This window comes from Ciconia boyciana, chromosome 12 (genome assembly GCF_034638445.1).
Source record: "Ciconia boyciana chromosome 12, ASM3463844v1, whole genome shotgun sequence".
NCBI classification, from domain to species: domain Eukaryota; kingdom Metazoa; phylum Chordata; class Aves; order Ciconiiformes; family Ciconiidae; genus Ciconia; species Ciconia boyciana.
The window spans coordinates 10,000,001-10,012,426 of record NC_132945.1 but is presented as its reverse complement, the minus strand read 5'-3'; the positions used below and the strand labels follow the sequence as shown (position 1 = coordinate 10,012,426).

The 12,426-nt window shown below is 42.8% G+C and overlaps 1 protein-coding gene across 1 annotated transcript in view; it reads left to right on the top strand.

The window, feature by feature from the left end:
• Positions 1-911: 911 nt before the first annotated feature.
• Positions 912-12,426, top strand: part of STK26 (serine/threonine kinase 26) — a 33,274-nt gene continuing 21,759 nt past the window's right edge. The window contains exons 1-2 of the mRNA XM_072876737.1: positions 912-1,221; positions 1,327-1,448. Coding sequence (XP_072732838.1) covers positions 1,407-1,448 — 42 coding nt within the window. The 5' untranslated portion in view covers positions 912-1,221; positions 1,327-1,406. The remainder of the gene's footprint in view (positions 1,222-1,326; positions 1,449-12,426) is intronic.

Genomic DNA, 12,426 nt, shown 5'->3' with positions numbered 1-12,426 from the left:
GGGAAGTTCTCGCATACCCACGAGGATATTTGTGACAGGCCCATGTGATTTCTATATTCTTGCTCAGAGGGGTGAGGGGAAGACCAGTGTCATAAAAGATGTCGTTTTTAGCTTTGCTTGGCAAAACTTTCATGTATAGGAATGTGAATCACACACACGAATAGGTGACTCATGTGTGAATGGGAAAAATGTCACCCAAAACCAGTTATTTTCTCCTCCCCAGGCCCTAGCAGAACATGGGGGGCAGCCGACCCCACCGAGGAAGAAGGCAGCAGTGAGGGGCAAGAAGGTTCCGCAGAAGCTGGGGCAGGGCTGGTGGAGAGCTGGTCTGGGTGGGGAATCCTCCTGGGGAGGCGAGAAAACCAACCACCCCAAACTGGGACCTGAACCTCCACAGCTGCAATCGGACTTGCCACAGCTGGCTGCCAGGAGCACCCCTGAGATGAGAAGACACCACCTCCTTGTGTCACAAAAGCAAATAAAACCCATAAAATACCCACTCAATTATTTGCACCCATGTGTCTCTGGGGCGCAGGAGCCAGGGGTGCAGGTGTGGTGGTGACAGGGTGTTTGGGGGTACAAGGGGCTGAGGCCATGTGTCCGGGGGTACAGGCGCTGTGACAGTGTGTGCGGGAGGACAGGACCCTGCGACAGCGCCTGAGGGGGACGGGACGCTGTGACAGCCCCTCAGGGGTCCAGGCCGGTGCGACAGTGCCCGAGGGGCCCAGGGCGCCGCGCAACCTCGCGGGCGGCCTCGTCCCCGAGCCCGGCCCGGGCCAGCGCTGCGGGGCCGCCGGCGCCCCTCCCTCCGTCCCGCGGTCCCTGCCCGCCCGGCGCGGGCGGCCCGAGGCGGCCGAGGAGGCGGGGGCAGCTGACGCCGGGACCCGTGCGGCGGCGGCGGCGGCTCCGCCCCGCCAGGCCGGAGCTGAGACGGAAGAAGCCGCCGCCGCCGCCGCACAGCAGCCGCCGCCTCCTGCCGGAGCCCGACATGGCGCTCTGAGCCCTGCCCCGGCCGTGCCGAGAGCCGCCACCCCGCGCGCCTCTCCGGGGGGCCCCCAAGCAGCCGCCCCCGCGCCGGGAGCGGGGAGGGGGGCATGGGCAGGGGGAGCGGCGCCAGCCGGCAGGGCCGCTGCTAGGAGCCCGGCGGGCATGGGAGAGCGGCGCTAGGGACCCCCTTCCCGCCCGCGTCGCGCAGCTCGGCCCCAGCCCCGCGGCCGCGAGGTGAGCCGGCGGCGGGCGGGGGCTGCCGGCAGGGCGGGCCGCGGGGAGGGAAGGAGGGAGCGCGGCCCGCGCTAAAGCCGCCTCCCCGCCGCTTTGTCCTTCCAGGCCCCGCCGCCGCCGCCGCCCAGGAGCAGGGAGGCCGAGAGAGGGGAGCAGCGGGCGGCGCCCGGCCGCCGCAGCCCGCCATGGCCCACTCGCCCGTGGCGGTGCAAGTGCCCGGCATGCAGGTGAGCTCCGCGCCGCGCCGGCCCCAAAATGGAGGCGACGGGCCCGGGCTCGGCCCCGGCTCCGGAAGCGGCGCTTGCGGCCCCACCGGGCGGAGGCCGCCGCTGGGGCGACGGGTCCGGGGGACCGCGGGTGGGCGAAGCGGGGCAGGCGGCGCGGCCTGGCCGCGCAGGGGCCGCGGAAAGGCCTCGCTCGGCCTAGGGAGGAGCGCGGGCCGGAGCCCTCGCCGCGCGAGGGAGGGGGATGCTCTGAGGTAACGGGAGGCCCTGGAGGGGCCCCGCTCCCTCAGCGTGCCCCGGGGGGGCCGCGTACCTGCAGCCAGCCCCGCGGAGGCGAAGGGTTTCCCCTCCCTCCCTTCCCCCTTTGTTCAGGGCTGGCCGCGCTGCATCCAGAAGCACGTAAGAGCTTCTAAAACTGATTAAAGGCGAAATGAAGTTAATCGCAGGGTGTGTGGGTGTGCAGTAAATGACATATCAGGCTCGCTGGCAAGCGTACCTCCTGGAGGACTTACCCACCAACATGCGCTTGGCGCTGGGCCTGTAGCGCAGCTTCTCCGAGGACCTTGCGATTCGTGGAAAGGTGGTAAACGCGAGGTCCGGTGGTGATACAGCACGGCGGCCAGCTTGCTGTAGGAGCCGTCATCTGTCGGAAACTTACACCTCTCTTCAGCTGAGAATGAGACCTGGTGCCGTTTCTATGTGTTTGTGGTATCTGCTTAGAAAATAAACAAGCTCCCGTATAATTGACCTTTCATAGGAAAGGTGGGATACCTCCGGCTCCTTGTTTTACTCTGCTGGGCAGTCTTAATGCAAGTTTGGTCAGAGATCTTTATCAAACGTAAAGGAACTGAGGACCAAACTCATTTCAGTGTTGCTTGTCAGACACCGGCAGCCCAGTCAGTCTTTTGAGCGTTCTCTTAACTTGTGGGATAGTCATGTCTGTACAGTACTGGTTTTCAGTTCAAATAACATAGAAGCCTTTATGATACATCTCTATGTATGCGAGATGTACAGTTAAGAGTTCAGGAGGTTTCAGAACAGAAAGTTAAAATTTATCTTGTTCAAATGTCCTCATCACTTTTAGAAAGTGTAGAATTGATACACAAACAGGATTTACGTCTTAAGTTAGGTCAGTTGCAATACCAAGGTTTGGTTTACCTTTCTGATTTCTAATAACTTGCAGGCTTTCTGAAGTCAGTTAAATTTTGGTCATCCGCTGACTTTCTGTTCATAGAAGAGGACATAAACCACATCAGACTCCCTGTTCCATTGATATGCCAAGGTTACTGTTGTATTGGTACATCCTTAACAATGGGAAGCTAAAGAAGTTTTTGATAAAGATTTAGAGGCTTTAGCCTGAGCTTCTTTATTTATATCCTCTGTCATTTTTAGTGTGCTTGTATTTGGGAGACTTCTATTTCAAAATCCAAGTTTATCAATTCCTCCTTTTTATATCTGCTTCATGTGTTGCTGTCCTATTTTCCATAGCTGCCCTGTCATCACAAAAGGACCTTGAAATTATTTAAGGTCCTGTTTTCCATTGTTAAACCAATAAACTTTATGTAATAGCATACTTAGTTCCACTAGTATTGTTGTTAGTTTAACCCAGACCCCTTAACATGTATCTGTAGGTTTAAAGCATTTTTTTTAACTGTTAGATAGGTACAGCTGTATAGAATTAAAATATATTTTTCCCTTGGTTACTTTTTTTTATGAAGGCTATTACACAAGTCAATACAAAGAAATATAATTTGGTGCAAAATTATGCTGCTTACTCTTCTTTTAGAAGAGTCATAATACAGTTGGCTTGGGTTGGGGTTTTTTTGGTGGTGTGTTTTTTCTTTTTCTTTTTTTTTTTTTTTTTTTTTTTTTTTTTTTAGAAGAGAGTGGTAGTCTGAGGTATGAGGCTTGCTTCCTTTGTTTTTTAACCTATTTGAACTCTTCAGTCAGGGTCATCCAACATCCAAGTGATGATGAAAGCATCCCTGCTTCTGTTCAGTGTTAAAGTCTTAAAAGCAAATGCGTGGTGATCAATTGAAGAAGGAATAAACAGTTTCTTCTCTAATGGAAGAAGATCTAATAGTTAAGTTAAAACTGTCACTGTGGGAAAGTGCCTGTAATGTCAAACCCCTTGTTTTGTAGCCTGTGTTGAGGGAAGCATTATATTGAATATAACTGAATTTGCCGGAGAATGTGTAACAGGTTTGAAGTTTGCAGTTTTATTGTAATCTTATACTTTCAATCCCATTTCATTATGCAAAAAACCAGTATCAACAAAAATAAAAAAATAATTTATTATGTAATTCGCATACTCCAAAAAGAAGGCTCTGAAAGTTTATCACCAAAGTATAACAGAAGCTCTTTTGACTGTTTTAAGATCTTTCATCTTATGAAGAGTCAGGTTCCCTTTTAAAAAAAAAATCCAAACATGGAAAATTACAGAAAGTCACAAAGAGTTATTTTTGTGAACTCTGAGTCTGACTTGCAGTACCCTGGCAACAATGGAAGACCCAGAGGTAGTATTATCTGTTGCCCTTATGAGTAGTTACAGAACAATTTGTTTATGTAGTGGTTGTGTTCTGTTTAACCTGTCCTGTGTCCCTAACAAAACCAAATTTTATACCTAACAATTCTTGCCGGTGCAAACAGCTTCCTAAACACATTCATTTTCCTCACTCCTTTGGAAAGGCTCCACTTGATCCAATTGTATGATGTTAACTTACCCAGCTGCCAAACTTCTAAGCCCATTCAATAAAATCAAAGTACTTGGTGAATGTATAAAATGAGTGCTCTGAAGCTAAGCGTGATACCCTAAATTATGGCATTTTACACAGAATCCAACATGAGAGGGGAAAAATGAAAGGTTGATGGAGCTATGTGAACACAATTAAGGTGTCCTGCTTACATGAAGCACAGTTTGCAATGAGTTTGAGTGTCAAGTTGGAGTTTTTATTCAGTAATGTCACTGTAACTTTGTTCCTTGGGATAAAAATATTCAAACTAGTTCTTAGTCTGGAATGCTTTGAGGTCTCACAGTGAGAAACTTGTCCACTGGCACTGTCTTCAAGGAATCCAGTTGAACTCGTACAGAGTATTTGTGGGTATGGCTTGCAAGAGAGATGTTCGAGCCTACCTGTTTCTTTTTCCAATCCAGGGCCTGTACTGAAAACAGAGCTGGAGTGAAGGTGTTGGACACCTTATTAGTAGTCCTACTCTACTGCTTTTCTCTTGCCCAGCAGGCAGAACGTATAGTTCAGAGGGTTATGTTCATTTCAAGTCATCAGAAAGTTTAAAGTATGTCAGTCATTTCAGAATTATGCGTTTCTGATGAATTTATGTTATTGGCAGCATCTCATACAGTACTCCGAACCTTAACCAGCCTTTCTTATTTGTAAGCTTACAAATGAGCAACAATAAACCTTTCTAAGGTGGACAGTGAGGAAATCTTGGTCTCTGTCAACACCCTAATTTTTCAAACTGTTCTGTAAACTTCAGCAATGGAACATCACTTAAGTAATATTTTTTTTTTTAGCTGGTAGAGTTTTTATGTATAAACTTTCCCTTTTCCTGTTCTCATTTGTTGTGCAAAATCTTAAGTCTGTGAACTAGTCATTCATTAATTGATGGAAATGTTGATTCTTCTCATTTGTGTTTCTTCTTGTCAGTATGTGTGTCTTTGGAACCTGGTTTGGGTCTTTATTTCTCTCTACTATCCTACTCATCTAAACACTTTTTGTTTCCTTTGTCATGGCTTTGTTGATATCTCCTGATCCTGTATGGCAGTAGTCTTGAGTGCAGCCAGAAAAGTTGTTTAGACCTGACCTCCATCTGTTTTTATTGGCATTCAGACTATCTTGTAATAAAGAGCCTAACTTCCTCTAAAAGCAGAGCAGCCAGAAGCATGTGACCTGTCAGCCGGTGTACTCTGATTCACAATTGAAGGATTGCTTGATTAAATACAAATTTGGATGTAGAGGTGAGCTTTGCTCTTCGTGCTGCCAGTTAACAGACTGGCTGTAGGGTACTGCTCGCTGAACAGTGGTGCTGGCAGCTGGAGAGTCTCTCCCTGCAGGATGCTCAGAGGTGGATCAGTTAATGTCTACTTATTGGATGGGTATAGAAAAATGAAAGGAGAGGTAACATTTAATTTTGGAAGTGGTCTTTTTCATAGACCAAGAAAAAATACATTTTCTCGTAAGTTATTGCACCTGTAGAACTGGGCTCTTTGTATGGTGTCAAAAGCTAGTCTGGAAGTGTGTCAGACTTCATTATGCATTGTAGTTACAAGAATATGACTTCCGTTAAGAGCAAGCAGTCTATTACTGTCAAATGCTTAAATGTTTAGAGGGTGGGCATTAGAGGAACTTAAACCTTTGAAGAAAGATCCATTCAAGGATCTGTTAATTTATTCCTCTCCTAGGAACTGAGCTGTATCCAGATGCTTCTACAGTGAGTTTGAAAAGGCTTTAAACTTTTATTATTTAGAGACATGACTGACTTAAAGGAAACTCGAAAGTCTAGCACTTGCAGACCGCCAGGAGACTTCCACAGTGCCTAGAAAACAGGGGTTTCTTAGAATTAAGCTAGGATGGACTCCAGTGTTTTGGTGATGAATACCTTGTCCAATTTCAGTTCTGTGATTTGTACTTTGAGCCACAGTGCAGGCAGACTGCAGGGAGATAGTATTTTAAGACCTGTGGAGAACATGCCTTTTTGCTACTTGAAGCAGATATGCATTAAAATATCTGTGGAATTCAGCACTGCAGTTGTTCCTTTCCTGGTCGTGCTTGATGTATTAAGCTGTATCATACCTAATAGTAGTCTGCTAACTCAGCTCAGGCTTTATTAGCTGAACTTGGTTCTTCCGTCTTGTGCATTGTGATGTTATTCTGATGACAAAGAAAAGTAGGGCTCAGTCATACTTGCACTGTCTTACTGTTATCAAAGAAGGAGGATAGAGCTAGCTCTGGAAAGTGTTTGATACATGGGAGCTGTGTAGGTGTATAATCAGCTGGAATTCAGCAGACACGTTTATCAGGCTTAGAAGAAAAAATCCATAGCAGTGTTTTACTGGTAGTTTTTGTGCAGATTTTACAGTTTTATACATGCATTAAGTGCACTGACCTGGAATTCAGAGGCAAATCTGAAGCTGCAGAGAGTACATAAAACAAACTCAACTCGTCTCACCTTAATCTCTCTGCTGTTCTGTACCATCATATGCTCTCAGTTTTGGGCAGAGGATCATTTGCCTCTGAAAGGTAAAAACATTGCATTACATCTGAAACCAGACTTTTAACTTTTAAAAATATAAAATTGTTACTTTATTCTGTAGCATTTTTTTTCTGTTAAGTTTAACATTGAAAAGATTCACACTGGCTGTTTTTGAACTCCAGTGTCTTACTGTCATGCTTTACAAGTCCTGATGAAAGATTTCTTTTTTTTTCCCTCCTCTTCCTCAAAAAGGAGAATATATAGCAAGTAGTAGCATAGTAATATATTGCAATTTGTTGTTAAAAAAAAAAATTCTTTAGATGCTTATTTTGAGGGGAGGATTGTTTCTTTATATACAGTAACTTTGTGGCACACCATGAAGAGTATATATGACTGTGCTTCTGCAGCAGCATTTGTCATAGGAGACCTATGAAATGTCTTTGTAAAGATAGGCAAGCCTATTATCCTAAGTTTTCATTGTTTTCAGTTGTCTCCAAAAGTGAAAGGATGAATTTTAAACCTGTTAGTAAAAGTAGCACTTGTTTGCTCTTTGGTGATTACCTTCAGGTTTAAGAAAGAGTCACCAACTCTGAAGAGTGATAAGAGACTATTGTTTTGTCTTTCATTTATTCTTAGGGACTGAGTTTAATAATTGATGGACACTTGAAGAGTTCAGGGATGGGGATGAACAGTACAAAGTTGGTTTTGAAATTCTTCTGTAACAATTTTCTGACATGCTGTAATTAGTGGCTACATCTATGTTGTCTTTGCAGAAATAAAGAGTTGGTGAGGTATCTATCATGTCAGGAACCACTGTTCCAAATCCTGCTATTTCGTTCTAACTTCTAATAACAAAATAAAATTCCTTCCTAATACTGCCTCACCAGTTTTTACTCTATTTAGAGAACTGTCATTTGTTCTTTAAATTTAAACTTCTAGCAGTTCTTCTAGAACAAGTCTGTTCTGCTGATTAGATGAGGATCACTGAGCACACTCCTTAGCTGTGAAGGAGAGACTTAAATCTCATGGGAAGGGTGCCCATCTAGTGATACTCACTGAAATCCATTCTGCCAGAGGGATTGCTAGCCAAATAAATCTCGCAAAAAGAACTCAATCAGAGAAACTATTAATAGAAGGACTGACAAGGTAGCAGTAGCTTGCTGGTCTCATTCTTCCTCATATCTTGTGCATGGGGTTTTGCAGAGATAAGCTATATTGATTAGATCCGTAGCTTGGGAAAGAGCATGGCTTCAGCTTAGATCTTTCTTTATGAAGAAAGCTTTGAAGAACTGTGTAGTTGACTCTCAGAAGTGTGAAGCCAAGTTAGTCTTGCCAGAATCTGTATTTGAATGGTCTTGATTGAGGCAGCGTATCTGGAAAAGCTTTGTGGCATGATCTATCCTGGATCTGTGTGAATTCTATATGCACTGATGAAGGAGAACAAGGAATGAGAAATGTTAGTTATCTGCAGGTTTCACACTTGAGCTGTGTGTGGAAGGGGGAGCCTAAGAGCCCAGGGTGGCTTCACTGTTTTCATCAACCAGAAGTCAAGAGCCATCTGTTCAGTCTTGAAGAATGTGGGGATTTTTTTCTCTTTCCCCCCTGCTCCCCGACCTTTTGCGGGCTTTCCTTTCAACTGAATACTGTTATAAGTTCTGAATATTTGAATAATGTTGACTGGGGAGGATCAGAGGGTGTCTGTGCTTTGCTAGATGTCAAGTTGTACTTCAGTGCAGGCTTCTGTGTTGGGAGCTGAATGCAGAATAATAAAAACGCTGTGCAGCTTGACATGATCATGAGTGTTATAAAGTGCCTAAATGTAAAACACTGAATGAAAAAGATTGAACTTCTGCTGATGTAAATCAATTAAAAGCATATAGAGAACTATGCATGGAGCAAGATGAGCTTGCTGTTGATCTCTCACCTAGGAAGGTGTCATCTGGCAACCGGTCATAGCAAGAACATTTTTACATTCTTGCACAGCTTTATTCCAGCCTAGTTGGCAAGAAGAATCTGAATTTTTTTTCAGGGTGTTTCTCTTCCTCCCATCCCCCTTTCCCTTGCCTTTTATGTAATGAGATGCTTTGCCATGCTATGAATGAGCTGCAAAGTAATTGAAAAAGGAGTTTCCTGAAATGGGCAGGTTGGTTCTGGCAGGGTAGGTTTCTTGCTTCCTTTGTAGCTCATTTTGGAGTTGTATTTCTGGTTTTTCATTGTATGCTTCTTGTAGCTTCAGGTCCAGTATGATTGATATGATCAAGGGCCAGTATTCAAGAGGAGAGTACAGCTTTCAAGCTTGTGGTCTTCTAGCCTTGGGGAGAGAACAGAAATCTAGGATTCTAGTAGACTGGTGTGTTTGCCTTCTTTCTCAAAATGGTCCCTACCAAAGCTAAAGGAATGATGTGATAGCCTCTAACCGTGGGTTCGCACTTGGGGTTCATTGCAGGCAGTGATTATGCCTGGAGAGTTGTCTGTGGTAAATAAACTTGTGGCCTGCTCTTTAACCCACATTGTGTTTTGGAGCCATCCTTTTTCAACCACTGTTTTTCTGCCTTGCTTTCATTTTGTTTAGCCTGAAAATAAGTAATGACTACTTCAGTAGAGAGATTTAACAAAGATACTTACGTGTGTGTTAAACCTGAGGTCTTGTTGCTGCTTTCTAGTTTATAAACTGGCAAGTTAAAAAGCTGGATTTTGTTATTTTTGTTCTATCTGGATTATAGTATGAGTTTAATCTTATTTACAGGAGGAAAATCTGTGTATCAAGTTCTAACTTGCACAGAAAAAAATGCTAAAATTGCTTCTAAGGTAGAGCAGTGAGGAGGCCTGTAAAACTTATGTAGCAGTTGCCATTTAGCTGTAGAAACCGAACCTCTAAATATTAGGAAAATCGTCCAAATGCCGTAATGATATAGTTTATTGCTGGCAGAGTTTTGATGTAGTTGTTCCTTTAAATGGGTGTGGCAAAAATAAAAAAAATGTGTTTGTGTACTGATAAGCAGGCTGCTTGCTGAAAGCAGGCTGCAGCCCATAAATGGTTATTTTTCCATATTCCTATTAGACGTGGCTTTTGTAATCTCTCTGCAGATTAGGTTTTTCAAAGCAGTTCATAAAATGGAGATATTACAAATGTTCTTCAGCAATGAGAAATTGCAGTAGTCCTCTGTCTTCTGACTTCTAATTCAGGTGTACAGGCAGTTAGTTCATTGAGGTGGGTTAATTACCCATTCAGCACTCACTTGTCCTGCACTGTTCAACAAAGGAGATTCAGTTTGTTCTGAAAGATCAGCTTGTTGAACTCTAATAAATGCAGAATGGAGTTTGAACACTTTGGGATACCAGAACCTGTTGATTTCTTGAACTGACTTCTGTCTTCATCTAAGGGTGTCCATCCTTCCTAGCTATAGAGCGTTCAGTCTTTACTACGATTTGAAAAAGACATAGCCACATAATGCGTGCCCACCTCCCTCCCTAATTCCTCTGACTCTTTTGGTAGGCCATGCTCCTCAGAGATGTGAGCAGACTGAAGGATATGCAGCTTTATGCAGTGGTTTGAGGAGTTTTTTAAAGATACTAGGTGGTTAAAAGGTATTGATATATGGAATGGAAGCTAAGTGGGACTCCATTTGAAATGTAAGGATATTCAGTTACACAGAAGCTCACTGGCATGAGAAGTTTCTCTTTGTGTTTCCTTTCCTCAATGCAGAATACTCTTCATAAATAATTGGTGTAAATTTTTTTAATTGCCTGTGTCAAAGAGCTAATCTTTGGGACATGTGTTGTTATTCTTTCTTTTTGCTCATTTGTGCTGTTTCCTAAGCTTCTTCATGTTGTGTTACCAAAGTGAAAGAATAGCTAAGAATAGAGGAAGTGAGTTCAGTGGTTTCCATTTTCAGCACAACATACGATTGACAGCTTGCATCTGCCACAGGTCAGAGATGGTTGGAAGATGAAGGTGATTCCTTAAAAGTCTGAGAATGGGTGGGTTTGAATGCTGATTTTAAAGTTTTGATAGTCATGAATTTTCAAGCAGCTCGCCTTATGGCTGACCTGACGAAAACAAAGCCACATGGTTTTTTTGCTTGCTTATTTTTGCTTTTGTTTTACATTGAAGTTCTCTGGGTTCTTACTAAAAATTGTAATAAGTCTTGGCCTTGTCAGATAAGGGGGATGTTTCATAAAGGTATAACAGAGGTCAGGTCCCATTTAAGGACAGCAAAGCTCAGATCTAGTTTTTGCTACCTACCGTGTAGAAAAAGCTTGATAATGTAAAAGTTTGATACTCTACAAAATCAAACTGTTCTGTTGTTAAAATAATTTTCTTCTTCAGTATGTATCATACCGTTCCAGTAAATACAATGAAGTATTTGAACAGGACTGCAGGGTAGCATGAGTTTAGTTACATGCGAAAGTCTCTGAGAAGCAAGAGTGTGTATGCAAGATGGAGAAAAAAGATGTCTACAGGTTCCACCCTTGTTTTGAATATCTGCAGGTTCATTTTTTTCTGATTCTTTATGAGTAATAATGGATCTGCACCTGTGCCTTCATTAACTTCAAACTATTTAAATTTTTATATATATACCCACACACACGCCTATGGCACTGTTTGTGTGAGTAACTTTAATTGTAATAGGATTTTAAAACAAAATTGGCAGGGGGAGGTGGGGAGGAGCTCCAGGAATTAAAATCTATCACTACCTGTGGTGGTTTTATTGTAAAGAAGTAAAACATTCCTTATGCAGGTAAAATATGGTAATATATATAATGTATGGGATTATATATTGTTATATAATAGAATATGTATGGTGTATAATTAATGTGTATATATAATATCTGAAACTACATGCAGATAGTGTATGGAAAGAAATTCAATTAAGATGAATGTATCTGTTGATTAAGACATTATTCTAAGAAGTCCCATAGCCTATCAGGTTTACCAATCTTTTTCCCCTCTTAATTTCAATTTTTTGGGGGGTCTGAACAGAATAAAAACTTAGAGGTCCTTTATTATCTGAGAATAGATAAATGTCTATGAATGGACTGTTTACGTATGATTTCAATGTGCTCAACCCAGATGCAGTATTTTGTAAGAGTCATGTAAATGCTGAGAATAGATTAAATGTCTTAACTTTTAATCTGTTTTTCTTTTATTGACTTTCAAGTGTCTTTTTTACTTATGGTATTTCAGGTATTCATTTTTAAGACAATAAAAGGTATCTTGGAGATTTTACAGATAATAAACTAGGCCAGATACTTGCTGTTTAATTTTATTGTTAGCCATAATTTAGACAGTGCAGACAGTGGGACTTAAGAGAAATGGTGCAGCGCATGCTGGCTTCAGCAACGAAGTTGGCATACGTTTCTGATCTGGCATTTTAATGCTACTGTAACTGTGAGGCTGCACAACAAATTAATTACTGGGGTGGTTTTTTGATGGTGGGTTGTTTTTGGTTTGGTTTTAAATATCTTGCCATAACATAAAGCCTTCTTTTCCTCGACCTTTCTGTAAGATAGCTCTTTTCCTTATAGTTTACCTTTGACTTCTCCCTGGCTATGAAGATCAGGTTTTTATTTTAGTGAGCAATTGCTTGAAATGACGGTCTTTTATACACACAGGTAATTCTTATGGCTTCCAAAGATAAGAGTATGTGTTAGGGTGCCATAGTAGCGGATACTTGAAAAACATACAAGTAGACACCCTAGTCATCTCTTACCAACCTTTTATAAAATCTTTTGAGTTAATTATTGCATCTAATGTGTATTTGAGTAA